Below are 19,836 nucleotides of genomic sequence, written 5' to 3' on the forward strand. Positions count from 1 at the left end.
GCGAATGTCCTCTGTCAAATGGTAGTATTAATGTACACTGAGCAAAAATATAAACGCAATATGCAACAAGTTCAAAGATTTGACTGAGTTACAGTTCATATAAAGAAATCAGTTAATTGAAATAAAAATCATTAGACCTTATTCTATTTATTTCACATGACTGGGAATACAGATATACATCCATTGGTCCCAGATACCTTGAAAAAAAAGGTAGGCGCGTGGATCAGAAAACCAGTTAGTATCTAGTGTGATCACCATTTGCCTCATGCTGTGCGACGCATCTCTTTCGCATAGAGTTGATCAGGCTGTTGAATGTAGCCTGTGGAATGTTGTCCCACTCCTGTGCGAAGTTGCTGAATATGGTCAGGAACTGGAACACGTCTTACACGTCGATCCAGAGCATCCCAAACATGCTCAATGGATGACATGTCTGGTGATTATGCAGGCCATGGAAGAACTGGGACTTTTTCAGCTTCCAGGAATTGTGTACAGATCCTTGCGACATGGGCCCGTGCATTATCATGTTGAAACATGAGGTAATGGCGGTGGATGACTGGCACGACAATGGGCATCAGGATCTTGTCACGGTATCTCTTTGCATTCAAATTGCCATCGATAAAATGTAATGGAACATGATACCAACACTTTACATGTTGCATTTATATTTTTGTTCATTGTAGATCCAAATCAGTCACCTGCTCTTTCTTTTACAATGTACTGACATTGAAAACCGTATCTAGGTACAATCTGGATTTTCTTTTAGATAACTTTTCATTAGTTTGAGTGAATTATTTTTGTCAGAATAGACTGTTCACCTTGGTAAGTTAAGTAGAAAGTTTTTGATGAATGTGTCTGTTTTTTAAAGCTCTTTTAAAGTACAGTGTCATCTCACAACCAATCAGACACATTCAGTAATGGCACCAGTTCTGAAGAAAACTACACAACACGGTAACATATGGGCAGTTCCATGGGAACAGAATTATGCTGAGACTCCAATTTTCAATTTAAAAAGTATGCCAAACAAAACCATTGATTACAAAGTTAAACAAACCATACAACTATATGCGCAAGGACTACTTTTTAACAATTTCCACAGAAAAAATTGCAAAAACACATTTACTCAGTTCAGATATAAAGTTTGGTAACCGAATGATGGTAAAATCTCTTTATTTTTATGTGACCGAAAAATGTATTTTGGTTATTGAACTACAATAAGTGAAGTGTATTTACACCCAGTAACAGAATGATGGTAACAGAATGACATCTTTGGCCTCTGATCTGTACTATAGAGAAATGCATAATTATGAATGTCATGTATCCTGAATAGGTACACAAAGGTAGAAATATGCAATATCCTCCTTTTACATTTTAATGAGTTCTATCTACAAACAAGACCAATTTTGATTGGTCTGGACAGGACCACATCTGTTCTGTACCAATCATAGATATCTGTTTCACAGGTTTGGGTGTCATAGTAAAGTACAATACAGTAGTGTTCAGTAGAGTATAATTCAGTACAAAAAAAGTACTGCATGGTGCATTTGGAAAGTATTCAGACCCCCTGACTTCTTACACATTTTGTCAAGTTACTGCCTTATTCTAAAATGGATTCAAAAAAATGTTTTATCAATCTACACACGATACCATATAACGACCAAAGCAACAAAACCCCCCTGGAAATTTCACATTTTATATTAATATTCAGACCCTTTAATCAGTACTTTGTTGAAGCACCTAGCGATTACAGCCTTGAGTCTTCTTGGGTATGACGCTCCAAGCTTGGCACACCTCCAATTCTTCTCTACAGTTCCTCGCAAGCGCTGTCAGGTTGGATGGGGAGCATCGCTGCACAGCTATTTTCAGGTCTCTCCAGAGGTGTTAGATCGGGTTCAAGTCCGGACTCTGGCTGGACCACTCAAGTACATTGAGCTAACTAGCTAGCCATTTCACATTGGTTAAACCAGCCATTAGGCTGATAGGCTTGAAGTCATAAACAGCGCTGTGCTTGCGAAGAGCTGCTGGCAAAACGCACGAAAGTCAGACTGCTCTATCAAATCAGACTTAATTATGACACACAGAACTACGAGCCTTTGGTCATTAATATGATTGAATCCGGAAACTATAATTTAGAAAACAAAACGTTTATTATGTCAGTGAAATACGGAACCGTTCGGTATTTTATCTAATGGGTGGCATCCCTAAGTCTAAATATTCTTGTTACATTGCACAACCTTCCATGTATGTCATAATTGCGGGGCGACAGGGTAGCCTAGTTAGAGCGTTGGACTAGTAACCAGAAGGTTGCAAGTTCAAACCCCCGAGCTGACAAGGTACAAATGTGTCGTTCTGCCCCTGAACTGTTCCTAGGCCGTCATTGAAAATAAGAATTTGTTCTTAACTGACTTGCCTAGTTAAATAAAGATAAAATAAAAAAAATACGTAAAATTCTGGCAAATTATTTCGCAATGAGCCAGGCAGCCCAAACTGTTGCATATACCCTGACTCTGCGTGCAGTGAACACAAGAGAAATGACACAATTTCACCTGGTTAATATTGCCTGCTAAACTGGATTAGTAGTTATAACTAGTGATTATGATTGATTGTTTTTTATAAGATAAGTTTAATGCTAGCTAGCAATTTACCTTGGCTTCTACTGCATTCGCGTAACAGGCAGCCTACTCGTGGAGTACAATGGTTAGAGCGTTGGACTAGTTAACTGTGCGGTTGCAAGATTGGAACCTCTGAGCTGACAAGGTGAAAATCTGTCGTTCTGCCCCTGAACAAGGCAGTTAACCCACAGTTCCTAGGCAGTCATTGAAAATAAGAATGTGTTCTTAACCGACTTGCCTAGTTAAATAAAAGGTATAAATACATGTTCTTTTTTTTTTATAATCGGAAATCGGCGCACAAACTTGAAATCGGCCCAAATTAATCGGCCATTCCGATTTAATCGGTCGACCTCTAGTGTGTATGTATTGATATGTTGATGTAGTTCTGTCCTTGAGCTGTTCTTATTTATTAATGTTCTGTATTATATCATGTTTTGTGTGGACCCCAGGAAGAGTAGCTGCTGCTTTCACAACAGCTAATGGGGATCCTAATAAAATACCAAAAGTGAAGTTAAAAATGTATAAAATCAAAAAATATTTGAATGATATTTCCACGCTATGTGGTTGAAATGCGACTGACATTTTGAAAATGATGATATTCCCCTTTTTGTGTTCAGGTGGGATGGAACTTTTGGCCCACATCATGACCTCACAATGATCTGATTTATAATATACCAATGAAAGTTCATCTGGATAAGTGCGTGGGCTCTAGAGAGCATCCAGGCTGTGTATGTAAATATCTTCAAATTTGTTTCCTAATGCCCAAATGATTAGACTGAGCATTTAAAGGGCTTAAGGAGACTCAGGGAAATAACTCACAAATATATTTAGCATTTATGTTCATTAAATGAACACACACACAGTTATTTATTGGACATACAGTGATAATTTGCAAAGACTGCACGGGGGGCTTTACAAATGTGCTTTTTTTGGTAACAGAATGACAACACTAGGCAATATTTATTTTAACTTACAGAATGCAAAAAACTTCTGCAAGTTAAATGTTGATATTAGTTGTCAGGGGTCTTCACCTCAACGTTATTGTATTTCTAATACCTTATTTAGACTTTTTCTGCTAGATGTTTTCTAAGACCCCTTTTTCCATCTGTTTAACCAGAAATTAAAAGCTTTTTGCTTATTACAACTTTTGGTGGTGGAAAAATGTATAAACGCATTCATTTCTCATACTCTTAGCTTTCATATGACACCAAATGTGATGTGCTCCTATGCGCTTCACATGTTGGTGCTCATGGGGCTTTACATGGAACTGCCCATATACAGTATTTGGACAATTGGCCGTCTATGGAGCTGTAAGTCATTGAGTGTGTGTGTGGAGGGCGTGGCACTGGAACATTGTGGCTGTCCACACAAAAGCCATGTAGCAGTTGGCAAATAAAGATGAATTCTCTTGTGTTTGGCAGATTCTCACTGTTCATTATTTTCCACTTTGCCAAGCGTGCATCCCAGACCTCAGCAGCTGTTTGTCATGTAAAGACACTCTATCAGCCCCCGACAGCTCCTCGCATGCCCCCCCCACACACACACACAAACATGCGCGTATAGACTTCACTCACGCTCTCAGACACGTGTGTAGTGAACATATGTAGTAATCTCTCTCGCTACCTTCTGGTTCTCTCCTCCCTCATCTCATTCATTTACAGTTTGTACTCTCGTCCACATCCTTTGCTCCTATAACGTTATCTGACGTCTCTGGAACAAATGTAGAGCAGGCTCCAACAGTGGAAATGGATCCTGTTTGTGGTTGTTGTTGTGCATATGTTTCCGGGATGAGTCTGTAGTCAAAGTTACCCATCTCAAAGATTGTTCAGTTCTTGATCTTATCTGCTATGTTGTCAGGCTGTCTGTCCAGTTGTTTCCTGTTTTCTACAATCAAAACGTTCTAGTGAGATGAAATAGGCTAGTTTACTGCAGCTGAAATACTTTGAAGATAGAGTTGATAGCAGGGGACTCCTTTTATCCCAGAGTCCCTTTTCTTAGTCAGTATTTTGTCTCCTCTCTTACTCTCTATCCTGCAACATGTCCAATCTGTCAAAATATAGTGTGTCAAGCACACATACTTAGTGAGTAATTTCATTTGTCTATGAATGAGTCTTGGCATCCCCTCTCACTGTGCAAAGACATCAAATCAACATCTAGTCCACATTGGTTCAATGTAATTTCATTGCCAACCAGTGAGCTGCTGCTGTTGTCTGCACATCCATAGCCTCATATCCCATAAGCCTGCAGTCCCAGGTTGTGGGGATAGCACTGTAGGATGTCATCAACATAACATTAGCACAGTACTACATATACTACAGTATAGTAGTACAGTATAGTAGTGGGCTGGGTTTTTAGTCTTAGAAAAAGGTCATTGTAAAAAGTAGAAGTGACAATGGAAACGGGAAGTGCATGTAAATAGAAAACACAGCAGAGTCATGGCTGTTTTCTACGGTGGGGGGGGGCAGACTGCAGGTAACAGAAATGGGCACACAGACCGACGGATGTGGGCATTTCTACCGTCACATGACTCCACAGGCCCCATGTGGACACTAATGGCTGGTCAGGATGTCCTCGCTCCAGCCAGACCAGAGGCCATCTTCTCATTTTATAACCTGTCTCATAGGAGACACTGGCAGTATGCATGTTATCGAAGGGCTTTTAAACATTCACAGCCATTGTTTTCACCACTGTTTTATTTGGAAGAGCATAAGAAGCACACAAACAATTTTGTTCTGCCAATTGCACCAATGTCAGTCCTGCTGTGGTCCGAGCCTGCTGTGGTCCGAGCCTGCTGTGGTCCGAGCCTGCTGTGGACCGAGCCTGCTGTGGAGTCTCAGGGTGGGGTTAGGTGGAGAGGTGTCACATTCCACCATGATGACCTCGTTCAGTTCACTGAACTCCCTACTCTCTGGTCTTTTCATGCTAGTGTCTCCTGAGATGCCATTTGTATTACAGTGAAGGATGACCATGAAGTGTCTGTCACCTTGGCTTTGTTGTTTATGTAGTGACAGGGTACAGTGTGTATTCATCATCACCTTGTCTTTGATGTTATGTAGTGACACTGTGACAGGGTACAGTGTGTATTCATCGTCACCTCGTTGAGAGCCATGTGACAGAGCCAAGCTTTGCGTGGAGGAATGTCTCTGTGGTGCTTTCCAGACACAAGGCATGGTGGACACCAACTCGTGCCAGCCTGGGTGGGCATCGTGCGTCAGAGGAGCTGGCAGGCCAAATCCAGGCCCCATGCAGGCCCTCTGTGCGTGGGGAGGGCAAAAATAGCTGTTGTCAGATATACTGTACATTCAAAAATAGACATATACATTGTAGAGTGTACTTTCGTGCACATAAACAAACATCTGTCTCTTCTTCTCTGTGTTGGGACCATGGTCTAGATGCCAGTTTGTGGCCTCTACACAATTAAGGTAATCACTCAGCCAGTTAGCGTCATTGTTGAAAACCCCAAACAGTAGACTTAGCCTACTTCCTGAATCTCTCTCTGTATTCTTCCCGAAAGAGTTGAGCAGAGCCCTGCCAGTGTGTTAGGCTAACCCTTCCTCTGTCACTGTGCTGGGGTGATGCAGGCTTGGAGGTAGGGGCTCATTATGCTGCCTCTGCATTGTGCACATACTGTCCCCAGCCTGCCCTGCCAGGGGCTCTGAGCCTGGCCTGGGGTGGGCTTGGGGATATGGGTCAACCAAGACCTCACCACAGACTGACAAACCAGCTGGGGCAGAAGTGAGGCCTTAGTTTAAGACTGGGCTGAGACCAGGTCTGAGAGGGTGTTTTTCTGGACACAATGTCCCTCAGGTTTGTCATGAGTCTGGAAAGGGGTCTTGGATATGGAGGCTGTGTGGGTCCAGGTGTTGGAAACTGTTGGCTTCTCACCCATGATCCTGCTCCTTATAGGAGTATCTCTGTTTTTCCTCACCAATGCCCACCACTGTGCTGATGTAACGAGGAATTGTGAATGTGTTGTGAATGTTGATTCATGAGCCATGTAGTGTAAAATAGACAAATGACTCATCACTGTAATTGCAGCATATTGGACAGGCATGGGGAAATCCACAGAGCTTTTACTCTATATCACACCGTGTGTTTTTCAACGAGGATGTAGTGAGCTCAGCTCTGTATGCAAGCAGTAAGCATTGCAATCTGAAGGCAGACAAAGTCTAACTAATTTCTAAATGAGCTGCGTTTGGTGTAAAAACACTTAGCCAGCAGGTTGAAGATGGAAAAATCTCCTCCCCTTGCCATGATGAAAAATGGCAACAGACGTAATAACATATTGGACATCTGCTGCAGATTGAAATTTAAAGTATACAGTGCTCTGAGGCAGATGTTTTCTCTAGTGCTGTGAATTGTGCCGCCACCTCGCAGGTTGCAGTAAAGCAGGTGTTTTACACTGTGTGTGTGTTACTGCTGTAATGGTTGGCGTTTGAGTGAATCTGAGCCATCCCCTCATGTCTCATTCTGCTAGTCGGACAGTTTAACCATCACTTTGAGGTGAGACTTTTAGAATATGGCGTACTATCCACTTAGTGATGTGGATAGACATGGCTTCTTCTCACTAAGAGGAGTTTATATGAGTTGTGATGAGTGGACTAGAGGTCATTTAGGTACTGTGTTAGAGGGATTCCCAGTCTGTCTGCCTCGTCACAGACAGGTCTGGGATCAGTTTCCTCAGACTGGAGCCTGTGGCCTAACTGTGCCAGGCAAGGCTCGGGGAGAAGAGGAGCACGACGCCGGCATTGACTGATCTCCACTTCCCCCAGACTTCTGTATCAGAGGAAATGGGGCAATTAAGGACAGCTTGCTCAGGCACTGCATGGGGTTAATACCCGGCTCCCATAATTAAAAATAAATTACACTTTTCCTATATAAATATTCAAGCCCCTCTCCGATGTGAGCCACTGCCTTTTTTATGGTGCGTAAGCGTTTTTTTTTTCTCCGGTTTTGGGAACATCTGGCACAACGTTTCCTGAACCATCCACAGAATAAATTGAGTTTTGTTGCCTTTGAGAGATTAGTCTGTGGGTGTGTTGTATTGAAGTGGATGGGGAAGGGATGGATCCCTTTGGGACACAAGAGGCAGAGGCAAGGGTCCTGACTCTGGCTAAAACAGCCATTTGTCCTGGCTTTGTCCTACTATAGCGGAAAATGGGTGAAAAGATGGTAATTTTTGTGAACGGCATGGTAATTAGATCACAGGAAATGGGTCACACCACTGAAATAAGGGTGGCGCCTTGAAAAGAATAACTTTGTGCATCATAAATCAAACCACACAGCTAAATTGTCATAGACCAATCAACATGAAGAATATAGCTGTCGTCATGGCGTCAGCTAATGGGATCCTAAAAAAATGGAATCTTGTGAAACCAGCACATTGTATTATAGACAGCAATTATGCGCATCCATTTTGTCCATCTCTCTTTGCAGGAGAGTACATTAAGACCTGGAGGCCCAGGTATTTTCTACTCAAGACTGATGGTACATTCATAGGCTACAAGGAACGACCACAACATGTTGAGGCACTTGAAACGCCTTTAAATAACTTCTCAGTAGCACGTGAGTATCTACACTTTCAAGACTACTATCTACATTACCTCACCCATTTTAAGTTCATATAGCGCTTTACACTGAGCATGCAAAACATTAAGAACACCTGTTCTTTCCATGATGTACAGTAGACTACTGACCAGGTGAAAGATATGATTTCTTATTGATGTCACTTGTTAAATTCACTTCAATCATTGTAGATGAGGAGACAGGTTAAAGAAGGATTTTTAAGCCTTGAGACAATTGAGACATGGATTGTGTATGTGATTCATTCAGAGGGTGAATGGGCGAGACAAAAGATGTTCCTAATGTTTGGTGTACTCAGTGTATATTGCATAATCACCCATAGAAAAATTGTATATTCTGTTCAGTAGCTCCTATGCCAATGTCTTACCTTAATTGGTACAGTTGAAAGAAACAGTCTGGTGTATTCTCCCTGGCTATGTGTGAATTCCAGTCTTGTCTAAGAGACTGCTCTGCTGTGACTCTGTAGAGCAGAGCAACCCTAGATGGCAGAAAGTTAGTGGGACAGGCTCTGCAGATGATTGAACAGAGTAATTAGACATCATACTGTTTGTTAAACAAAACGTTTCCTCCTGACACTCTTGAGTTATAGTAGTTATTAACAGGCTGATTTCAATTATTTATCTGTGCGCTGCTCTGTAGCACTGTCTCAATCAGCAGTACGGGGAGGGAGAGTCACTGAGCAGACCTACAGTAGACCCACAGAGGGGCCGTGTGGTGCTGCTGATGGGGGGTGGTGGGTCTGGGCTACACAGCCACACTGACAGGGCCCTGCTGGAGCTCAGTGGTGGCCCAGCCCCATATCCTCCATCTAACAGACATCCTGACAAACTCCTCCATGTCTCCTTTTGGCACACGCAGTATGTTGACTATGTGAAAGAGCTGCACTGGGAAACTGGCTGCTCTCTTAGAATTCTAACTTTGATTCAAGCAAATTATTTTGAAGTGAATGTTGTCTGTGACCCATATTATATCTTTGACATTTTCTGGAATTGATTGAAACGTCTGCTTATTTCACATTATCCATGTCACAGTCCCATGTAATGACCAAATCTTGAGGTTAAAATATTCAGTGTGAAGAGATCTGTGATCAGGGCTTCCCCCTTCACCCATAGTGCACCTGTTCAGTTCCCTGTGTATGGTGGCAGTCCCTGCAGTGTCTGTTAGGGTGGTGATAAAGATAAATGGCTGTAACTGCGGGTCTCTCTATCCTCCTGCGCCGTCTCACCCTGGATGTGGCCAGAGTGCCAGCTGATGAAGACGGAGAGGCCCAAGCCCAACACATTCATCATCCGCTGCCTGCAGTGGACCACTGTTATCGAGCGCACCTTCCACGTGGAGACCCCCGAGGAGAGGCAAGCTTACATGATTGGGCTGCATTACCTCATGTTAAATGAGGTGTTGTAATTTCCCTTCCACTCTCTCTCCCTCTTTTCCTCTCTAACTCGTCGCCTTTCTCATTCTCTCAGGGAAGAATGGACGAAGGCCATTGAGGCCGTAGCAGACAGTCTACAGAAAGAGGAGGAGGAGATGATGGACTCCTCCCCAGACCCAATGGACATGGAAATGTACCTGACCAAACCCAGACTCAAAGTGGTGCGTCCCTGCCCTCCTCACGGCCCTTCCTGCCTCACCCCGCTCCTCACGGCCCTTCCTGCCTCACCCCAACTCACACGGCTCCCTGACACTTTCCTGACATCAGCCCTGGGAGGCTTAGCACCACATAGTGTGTCCACTCTGTTTCATCACCACACATGTGCTGTTAACTCATGAAACCAAGGTCTAAGGGCACCGGATTGGATGTCCCCCACACAACCGTTTTCAACATTCTCACCAGCCCTGGGGGTCAGAGGTTAAATTAGCCACTGCAGCATATAGTCCCACCTTTAGAAGAGTGGAAATTGCGGAGTGGATGATCTAGCACCTGTAATGCTTCCGTGTTGTCAGTGGGATTATATGTTTTGACTAGTTTGTTATAGCTGCTGTTTTGTAACCCGGTGGCTTTTTTTCTCCCCTCTCTCATAGACTATGCACGACTTTGAATACCTCAAACTCCTAGGAAAAGGCACTTTTGGCAAAGTGATCCTGGTGAAGGAGAAGGCCACAGGACGCTACTATGCCATGAAAATCCTGAAGAAGGAAGTAATCGTAGCGAAAGTGAGTACAGGCCACTGACCGTTACAGGAAGCATGAGTGCGAGAGAGAGAGCATGGGGGCGATCATGGATACCTAAACGGCATCCATTGTGGGAGTTGCACAAACACTCTTTGTAATATCTTTCAGGATGAAGTGGCACACACACTCACAGAAAACCGAGTGCTCCAGAATTCCAAGCATCCGTTCTTGACGGTGAGAGACCCCTCCATCCATTCCATACACTTAACCCAAACTCTCCTCTGGCCACAAAGACTCTGAGGAGCCACTTCACTTCAGCCTGGGAGCTTCCATACAGGGGGAGATGCTGAATCTGTGCTGGGAGAGTTTGAGCATTTGTTTACAAACAAAGCAATAGACTTGGCCTCTATTGAGGACACCAGACCTTTCATTGTCAGTAAACCACCTTTCTCAAAGTCTGTGATGGCTCACAATGCCAAACTCTTCCACGTTAAGTGGTAACACATGCAGCTTGTGTTCATCCCACTGTGGTGAATGGGCAGTTGGCACACAACAGTAATATCCCAAAGGCAGATATCACATCAACAAAGACTTGGGTTTCTTTTGGAGAACTTGCAAGCTTATTTTTTCATTGATTGCAGTTAAAGTTATTAGTGTATATCTCCAGGGCCTGAAATACTCCTTCCAGACTCATGACCGGTTGTGTTTCGTCATGGAGTATGCGAACGGTGGAGAGGTGAGCTTTTTAAACTGTCAATAACACCTGACACACAAGATCCAATTTAGCTAGTAGTAGCCAATAATCCTCCCACCCCTCCTTCTGTGTACGCTCACCCTGTTCCCTCTGTCTCCTCTCCCTCTCTCCCTCCTTCCCTCGCTTCCTCCCTCATCTAGCTGTTCTTCCACCTGTCCCGGGACCGGGTGTTTTCTGAGGAGCGGGCTCGGTTCTATGGGGCGGAGATAGTGTCAGCCCTGGACTACCTGCATGCTGAGAGGAACGTGGTCTACAGAGACCTGAAGGTAAGGTGTTGGAACACAGTCAGTCCCCAACCGGGATATAAATAGTGTCCGCCAGGGGCGCATCGATCTGCCTCCCCCTGATTCAGGCCTCACTGCAGCTGGAAACTTAGGCCCAGACCTCCTCTTATGGCAGGAGGAGTAGAATAACCCACATATCCGACTGGACAGCTGTTCCACTCGTTTATTTTAATTTTATTTTCACCATTAATGTAAATAGGCAACAATTAGACATTTTGTATTTTGGAAAGTGTGAAAGAGTATTGAGTCTACTTTTACCCCCGGCATCAAACTTATTCCGTAAAGCTGCAATTTGTTCCTACCAGAAGCAAGAGGCCGGTACAAAAACTCAGTGCACTGTATTCATAGCGTAAGAGCAGAGGTAGTATATGACTGTTTTTTAGGAGGGAAGGGAGGCATCTGTAGCCCTGTTTCTTCCAGCTGATGAAACTATACCAGCCAGGTCAGCATAGCCCCCCTCCCTCCTCGTTCCCCCCTCCCTGTGATCTTCCCATGGGTTTATGAGGCAGGCTTCCAACCTGCTAAGGTTCTCCTGAAAATGCCAGGGTAGCAGTATTGGAGGATGTGCTGACTCTGGCCTGGTGCTGCTGGTCACGTGTGAGCTACAGATGCCAGGTGACGTTTACTGAGAGGACACTGATATTAAAAGGCAATGCATCGCTAACTCATTCCTCTGAGCTGAAGCCAAATCAGCTGGGCCTCAATCACACACCTCACATAGGCACTCTCCCTGCTGATGCGGATACTTCCTGTCTCATTCTGTCTCCTCCCCTCAGCTGGAAAATCTCATGCTGGACAAAGACGGACACATACAAATCACTGACTTTGGACTGTGTAAGGAGGGGATCACAGACGGGGCCACCATGAAGACCTTCTGTGGGACGCCAGAGTACCTGGCCCCAGAGGTAGTGTATTCTCACTGTAATCACCAATATGGGGGTCATTAAATCTTATCATTTTGAGTCAATAAAGATGTAGCCTTTGGAGCACAACCCATGTGGCCTTCTTCCTCTTCAGATGTTTAGAATTTGACGTTGTGAAAAGACCTGATGTTTCACACACTTTTGACATGTTCTTGTTAGTACACTGTATCAACTTTGAGTTTAAATCAACTGAACAGAATAAAGTCACATAATTGGTAAGTACCTGAAAGGATTAACAGACTAAATACTGTTTGAAGAGAGGAACTGTGGCGCAGAGAATATATCCCACTACACACAACATCATAAATGTATGTTGTCGGGCATATTGTTAAGGCATACAAGCTATGTGGAAGAGTGGCTTTGGGACAGCTGTTCCTAAATGCCTGTCTAATCTTCAGTATAAGACATGGAGCTAATGAGTCTGCAGTGTGACAAGGGCAGGGCAGGGTGTGCCCATATTTGTTGGTTGAGAGGACATGTGTACAGGGGTGTGGCTGCTCCCCATTGCGTGCAGGTGTGACGTGTGTTTCAGTGGTGTGTATGTAACGCGATAGGGCATTGTGTGTGTGATAGCCCTCTTGCCGTAGGATTTCTTTCTCCGGGAGAAGGGTGCCCATGTTGACACAGTTGCCGGCTCATTGTTTTTAGCCGCCATTTGGAATTTGCTGTGGGGGGGGGGGGTTGGCAGTGCCTCAGGAAACGTGAGCTTCCACCCCTGGAGAAAAGTCCCCATTGGCTGCAGCTGCTTCTAGCCCACCGCTGCCCGGGATGATGATGATGATAATAATAATAACAATTCATTACATTTGTAAAGCGCTTTTCATTAAGCAAGATGAATCTCAAAGTGCATAAAATTAAAGTTAAAATAGAAAAAAGAACACAAATGTGTGTGTATATATATATATATATATATATATAACCATATCATAAAAGCAACAATCAAAATATAGGATGAAGGGTAGGCCAGCCAATAAAGATTAGTCTTAAGGCTTGCTTTAAAAAGCCCCAACAGTCTGAACACCCCTGTTCAGGATGCCTATCCTGACCTGGGAAAAGCCAGGGCCACGCACGTTGTCCTTACTTCACTTCTCCCCAGTAACATTCTCCCATGGCGCTTTCATCTGACATCTTCATCTCTCTTCGAGGACCGTCCTGATCTAGGGCATAGTCTACAGTAGCTATCATCACAAAAACCAAACAGCGCATGAATTACTATTTCATCATAATGTCCCCCACTCACACTAGGGCCAGCAAAAGGCACATGATAAGTAAAAGGGATGAACATAATGTGTTCATATAATTTCATGTTTTATGTGGGGTATGTTAGAAATGAAAGACAACCTCCATTAACTGGACCCCCCCCTCCCCATATTCACCCCCAGCTCTTCCTCTGCCATTCTATACACAGTAACATTCTACCCTATAACAGCCCCAGCTCTTCATCTGCCATTCTGTACACAGTAACATTCTACCCTATAACAGCCCCAGCTCTGCTAGACTCCAGCAGCAGAGACATCAGGGGGCGTTTCCGTGGAGACGGGGTCGCCGCAGAGCGTCTCTATGGAGCCAGGGCCAGGCAGTGTTACAGGTTGTTCTGCAGTAAACAATGACCTTGTTGTGTGTGCTGCATAGGAATCTTGTAACGTCTGGGAATATTCCACAGGCCAGGAGCCCAGCACTGTAAACCTTCCTCTAGAGAACACCCATGGAACCAGTTTCACTTAAGCCACTGTGAAATAGGGTTGTTTTATATAAACATTGGAACAGTAATGACTGAAGTTGACTTGGGGAAGTTATGAACAAGGAAGTTAAGGAGAGGGAAGGGAATCACATATAATGTGAGCTAGTGATGTGTTTGCGAGAGGGACGGTAGCTGTGTTTGTGTTTAGAGGGAGAAAAAGGGCCAGAGTAAGATGGAGAGTAGTATCAAGTGGAGGATATTTCTCTTCCCCTCCTCCCTCCACTCTGCACTGTGCTGTCCTTGGGGCCAGTGTAACAGAGTCGGTCCAGGCAGCCCTGGTTACTTGTGAGGGATGAGCTTGGCTCCTGTGGTCCTGGCAGCTCCACAGCTGTGGCGCTCTCCTACATACTGTATATGGGGCAGCTGCAGACCCAGCTGTCTCACGGTGTGAATCGCGCGACAGCAGCGCTGGAAATAGAGACGGTCCAGTAATCCTAGCACCGTGCCGGCTTCAGGTTACCCCTGCCCGCCGAGGCCTCCTCGCCCCTAACCGCAGCGCCAAGCAGCGTGCCCCTCAGACACACACACACACGCCGCCCACCCACGCGCACAAAACACACTCCGGTTTTGTTCTATTTACAGCCACGTCCGTCCATCTGTTCTGCCTGCCTCCTCTCTCTGGGTCTGTGTACCTTCATGTCCATATTTAATTATATTAGGCTGCCCCCTTACCTATGAATCTATTCCTGGACCGGTCTATCTCACCTCGTATAACCTTTTGATGTTTTAAAGAACAGCTGTTCTCAGTGACTTGATTTCACTTACAACATCCTTCCGGTACTGTTGACCCAACGTCACATCCCAGAACGCCTTGTATAATAACAAATGGTAGAGTGTACTGACATTCAACAGGTTGCCCCAGTTGGTCAGCACAGAGCTGAAGCTTGACATGTTCACACGTTCTAATCATCTTCCATGGTGTGTGAGCCTCCATCTAAATGACTATGGGCTGTGGTGTGGTGTGGTTGGATATACAGTGCATTTGGGATGTTGGTGTGTACTGCAGACCTCTGGTGATTAAATATGCAGGGCTCCTGGGGAAATTCTATCCCTGCTCCTATTGTGAGATGTGAGTCAGTGCTTGCTGTGGCTGGTCAGAAAGCCCAGACTGGGGGGGGGGGCACTGGCCTTAGGGTTCTTTATACAGCCTGGAGAGCTGCTGACCTCACTACTCACCTAATGTCCATCCACTTAGCTAATAGATAGGTTTCAGAGATCTAAACCAAGAATGTATAGTATGTGTGTGTCTTTTGATGCCGTCATAGGGCTGACCGTACATTTGAACTCCTGCTAGCCCTAGTATTGTCCTTGTACTGTCCTGTATGCTTCCAGGTATGATTGTGTAATTGTCCATAGTGGTATTAGTAAAGCTGTATTATATTGAGTTGTGGTTGTCCTGTGTTGTCTAGGTTCTGGAGGACAATGACTATGGCCGGGCGGTGGACTGGTGGGGTCTGGGCGTGGTCATGTACGAGATGATGTGTGGTAGGCTGCCCTTCTACAACCAGGACCACGAGAAGCTGTTTGAGCTCATCCTCATGGAGGACATCCGTTTCCCACGCACCCTGGGCCCTGAGGGCAGGTCCCTGCTCTCAGGCCTGCTCAAAAAGGACCCCAAGCAGCGGTAAGTAGGCCTCTCCTCCCTTCTCATTCCAACCAAAAAGGCCTCTGTAGTTACTCCTGTCCATTTGGTCCCTGTGTCTTCCAGGTTAGGTGGTGGACAGAATGATGCTAAAGAGATCATGCAGCACAAATTCTTTGCTGGGATTGAATGGCAAGATGTTTATGAGAAGAAGGTAAATCGGTGTAACACTTTCCATTACTTCAGAGAACAACCAATAGATTTGACCAGGCCTGTAAATGTCTACACTCTCTGACAGGACAGATGTGCCAATGTGCTCCATGATGTCCTCTCTTCTCTCACAGCTGGTCCCGCCTTTTAAGCCGCAGGTTACCTCAGAAACAGACACGCGGTATTTTGACGAGGAGTTCACAGCACAGACCATCACTATTACACCGCCCGGACAAGGTACTACCTCACCCACTGCCACTGTATCGTTACAGGAGACACACACCAGACTCGCATCACAGAGAACAGAATTACAAGCCCAAATAGACGATCATCATACTAATGTTTTTCACTGACTCACTGGACCGGAATGCTTTTGTTTAATTGTGATGATCATAGTCTGACTCGGTAAGAATAAACTGGGGACACACGTGGTTCAGAATGTCATTACTGTTGAGAATACGACAACCACTTACCGAGTTTCAGAATCTCAGACATTTCTATCCCCCTCTTCAGAGATCTTCTGAAAATGTTGATTTTTAAACTGAACTTTAAATTGTTTTTATCATGGCTCCAAAGGTAATTGTTTATTTTGAGGTGGGTTTACAGAATTTCAGTGTCCCAAACGAAAACCCCAAGCTGATCTACATGGTTTAGTTTTAGATAGAATGTTGATCGAGGACTGTAATATTCTTTCTCTTGTTGTCAGGCTTATGAGAGAATGCCCCTTGTTTCTACTTTAAATGCAGTCCTATCTTTGCTTACTATCAGACTGCCTAGGACGTGTAGGTTTTGGGTACTCCCAGTAGATTTACAACCTATTAATTGAACAACCATTTTAAAAGGTGCACTCCGTAAGAGTTCCACGTGCAAATAGCCCTTGATGTAGATGATACTGTATATCTATCTGTACTGTAGTAGTCAAGGAATTAAATCCCACGAGAGAAAGAAATAAAAGTTTGAACATCATTTAGAGGTATAGATTGCACTCTCAAAGGTGAGTATTGAACTGAGAATGGGGAAGGTTCATGTTCCCTATCCCAGTGCAATTAATGCGAGGTCAAATTACATAGAGCTTATTCAATTCCTCTGGGGGATTTGTGCCCTCTTCTGGAAAGCGCGTGTAACATCTCTTATTCCATAGTTCACTATGTTCCTCAAAATGGTGGTGCTAGAGCACTAGCAATGTGTGCTGAACTGCACCCTGTGCTAGTTCTAGGTACATTATGTATTAGGACTAAATCATAATGCTTTTTGTCGTCACTGAGATGAAAAATAACAAATTGAATTCAACAAATGTGATCAGATTAAAGTTATACACTAATTGAGTTCTCTCTCTGCCATCCCGCTCTTTCCTTCCCAATTTTTATGTATTCCAGAAGACAGCATGGAGTCGTTTGACAGCGAACGGAGGCCCCACTTCCCACAGTTCTCCTACTCTGCGAGTGGGACAGCCTAAACATCCCCTCTCATTCCTCTGGTCCCAACATTTCCCCTCACCCTACCAGACTGCACAGCCAACTACATTCGCCCCATCCTTTTTTTCTTTACTTCCAGTGTCGCATATAGTATTGTTGAACAGACATTTGCTATCTGCAAGTTTGGTAATTATAGGGGGAAATACTTCATACTACACAAATGAAAAACTGGTTGTTTCTGTGGCTTCTTAAGACTTTTCTAATGGTGAGAGATAACACTACAGTGTTGCTTGTCTTGATGAGTTGAGTCAGACAAGCTTGATGTTCATAAAACCACACTTTATAGGAAAAGGGTGGCAATGCAGCAATGTGGTATATCAATTTAGAATGGTCAGGCTACACTTTCCTAAACTTCTATTTGCCTTGCTTCTGTCAGCACCTGTTATATTTGTCACACATTATTCACCAAGTGAACATTTTACAGGACCATAAGGATTGTATCGGAATTAGCCATGTAAAATGTAAATGTCTTTTTGATGTTCTTTGTTTAAGGCAAAGACATATTGTGGACCAACAGCAACAACAAAATATGACCAATGACTTAATTTTCCATGTAGTGGGAGGTTTAATCATATTTAGATATTGTTATCAGGACTTTCACATTACACTAATCACTATTTGACCAACACTTTGAAATCTGTTGTTCTGCCATTTGAATCTACCTAATCAATAAAATGTATAATTCTGCATACCTAACTGTTGTAGAACATGGTTGATTCTCATAGGACTTCCATTCCTCAAAAGAACATTCTTATCTGTATGTTAGAGCCCCAAAACATTCTAGAACAAAGGGAGAATGACATGGTCTATTGACCTCTGTCAGAGCGCTCCGCTCCATTATCAGGCTAATGACAAATTGTGCAATACAATGGCAGACACTTAAAGAACTGATTGTTGGAGCAGGCATACAATGTAAATGTGTTCAAGCTTGCCGTCACTGAATCTCAGAACTGTGTCTACACGGTCAATTGGATATCCTTGTGCTGTTGTCCCATTTGAAAAGACAGTTACTCTAATCTCTCTGGACTATGTGCTTGGATCATGATGCCTTCCTGTCTGAATGCTGTGTTTCAAACACTCTTGGCTGTTTCTTTCTGAACTGGCCAGTCAGGTACTGATCCTTTCTGCCCAATCAGGGAATCTTCTGTCTCTGGGTTTTTTCCTCTTCCACAGTATTGGGTGTTTTCCTCCCAGTGTATTCACTACAGCCTCAATGAGGTCACTGTAACAACATACAGTCCTTCAGGACTTACTCCATAAACAAGCTGGGCTGTGGTTCAGGGGAAAACAAGTGGAGTCTGCTTTGATCTCTATAGGTAGGGATCAGGGTACATGGTTCTGAGTTATTTATAGAAAACGAGTGACTGTGCCAATGATATGCAATTTCCTGCCCCAAAACATGTATTTGTACACTTATTTGTACTTGTTACACTTTAGTCAATTCTGAAAGGTGTGAACTATTAAAGGCTTGTTTGCGTAATTAACCCCTCTATACAGATTGTTGTAGATAAACTGAGAATCTTGGAAATGCTTTTTGGGGAAACTGCAGTGTTTCCAGAGGACTGATAACTATGAAGTTAATGTTATTGAATGTAAAAGCATTTTTATTTTCACCTCAATTCCTTGATTGGATTGTTACTTATTCTTGTGCGCTGTGCCTCCTCCTGTGCACCCTTTGCTGTCACCCCCTAAAAATGGGGAAATGCCTTTAATACCTTTTATTTTTTTGTACCTGCCCTTTCCCATTCCGGAAACCGAGGACACCAGCTTTAGTAAACAAATAGTATAACCGTTGTACACTTTTTACAGTTTTTCTTTCAAATTTATATAAAATGTCTTGACTAAATTTGTGCCAACTTGTCTTTTTTTCAGTTGTTACAGAACATTTATCTTCTCTATGCTTTAACCCACAGTCATAGATCCAAACATTAGCAAGTCAAGCTTGTGCTGAGTGAAGTACTTAAGAAAAAAATAACTCATGAGGCGAGCGTCTGAAACAAATGATGAATAAACCTAATGACTGAGTGGTTGGACTTGGCCCTGTTTCTGTACCTCCACAGGATTGCTTAGGTCCATGTCTGTCTGGCTCGATCTGCAGCTGGTTAGAGCTGGAGGAGAAGCTCCTTTGGGCCAGACCCAGATGGTACGGTCTCTGGAGCAGATGTTGACAGCCAGGGCTCAGTCTGTCTGTCTGGCCAGCAGCACTGCTCCTCACCGCAGGACCATGGTTGTGCCCAGTGTGGGGCTCACCTGACAACCGCTCCTCACCTGGCTCCAGCTGCACAACCCACAATGCACCTCTGTGTTAGCAATGAGGTTCTGCCCGCTCTTGGGATGTGTTGTAGGGAGCTTGTCAAATACTGACTCCACCTTTTTCTCCTTACCTCAGTGTACCGATCTTTCCAATTATCATCTGAGGGTTGAAAACGCATCTATGCTTTAGATACATCCCTGGGCGGCAGGTAGCCTAGTGGTTAGCGTGTTGGGACAGTAACCCAAAGGTTAGTAGCAAGGTGGAAAAATCTGCCATTCTGCCCTTGAGTAAGGCAGTTAACCCACCTCA

At 44.1% G+C, this 19,836-nt stretch overlaps 1 protein-coding gene across 2 annotated transcripts in view; it reads left to right on the forward strand.

Annotated features, from left to right (window-relative positions):
• LOC109903998 (RAC-alpha serine/threonine-protein kinase) overlaps positions 1–19,119 on the forward strand; it is a 41,042-nt gene extending 21,923 nt beyond the window's left edge. For both annotated transcript variants that reach the window (XM_031788221.1, XM_020501052.2), the window contains 12 exons: positions 8,046–8,174; positions 9,433–9,544; positions 9,659–9,785; positions 10,215–10,346; positions 10,473–10,538; positions 10,972–11,040; positions 11,199–11,324; positions 12,119–12,247; positions 15,416–15,630; positions 15,715–15,802; positions 15,933–16,035; positions 17,175–19,119. In XM_031788221.1, coding sequence (XP_031644081.1) covers positions 9,444–9,544; positions 9,659–9,785; positions 10,215–10,346; positions 10,473–10,538; positions 10,972–11,040; positions 11,199–11,324; positions 12,119–12,247; positions 15,416–15,630; positions 15,715–15,802; positions 15,933–16,035; positions 17,175–17,254 — 1,236 coding nt within the window. In that variant the 5' untranslated portion in view covers positions 8,046–8,174; positions 9,433–9,443 and the 3' untranslated portion in view covers positions 17,255–19,119. The remainder of the gene's footprint in view (positions 1–8,045; positions 8,175–9,432; positions 9,545–9,658; positions 9,786–10,214; positions 10,347–10,472; positions 10,539–10,971; positions 11,041–11,198; positions 11,325–12,118; positions 12,248–15,415; positions 15,631–15,714; positions 15,803–15,932; positions 16,036–17,174) is intronic.
• Positions 19,120–19,836: the final 717 nt, after the last annotated feature.

This window comes from Oncorhynchus kisutch, linkage group LG14 (assembly GCF_002021735.2).
Source record: "Oncorhynchus kisutch isolate 150728-3 linkage group LG14, Okis_V2, whole genome shotgun sequence".
Classification (NCBI taxonomy): domain Eukaryota; kingdom Metazoa; phylum Chordata; class Actinopteri; order Salmoniformes; family Salmonidae; genus Oncorhynchus; species Oncorhynchus kisutch.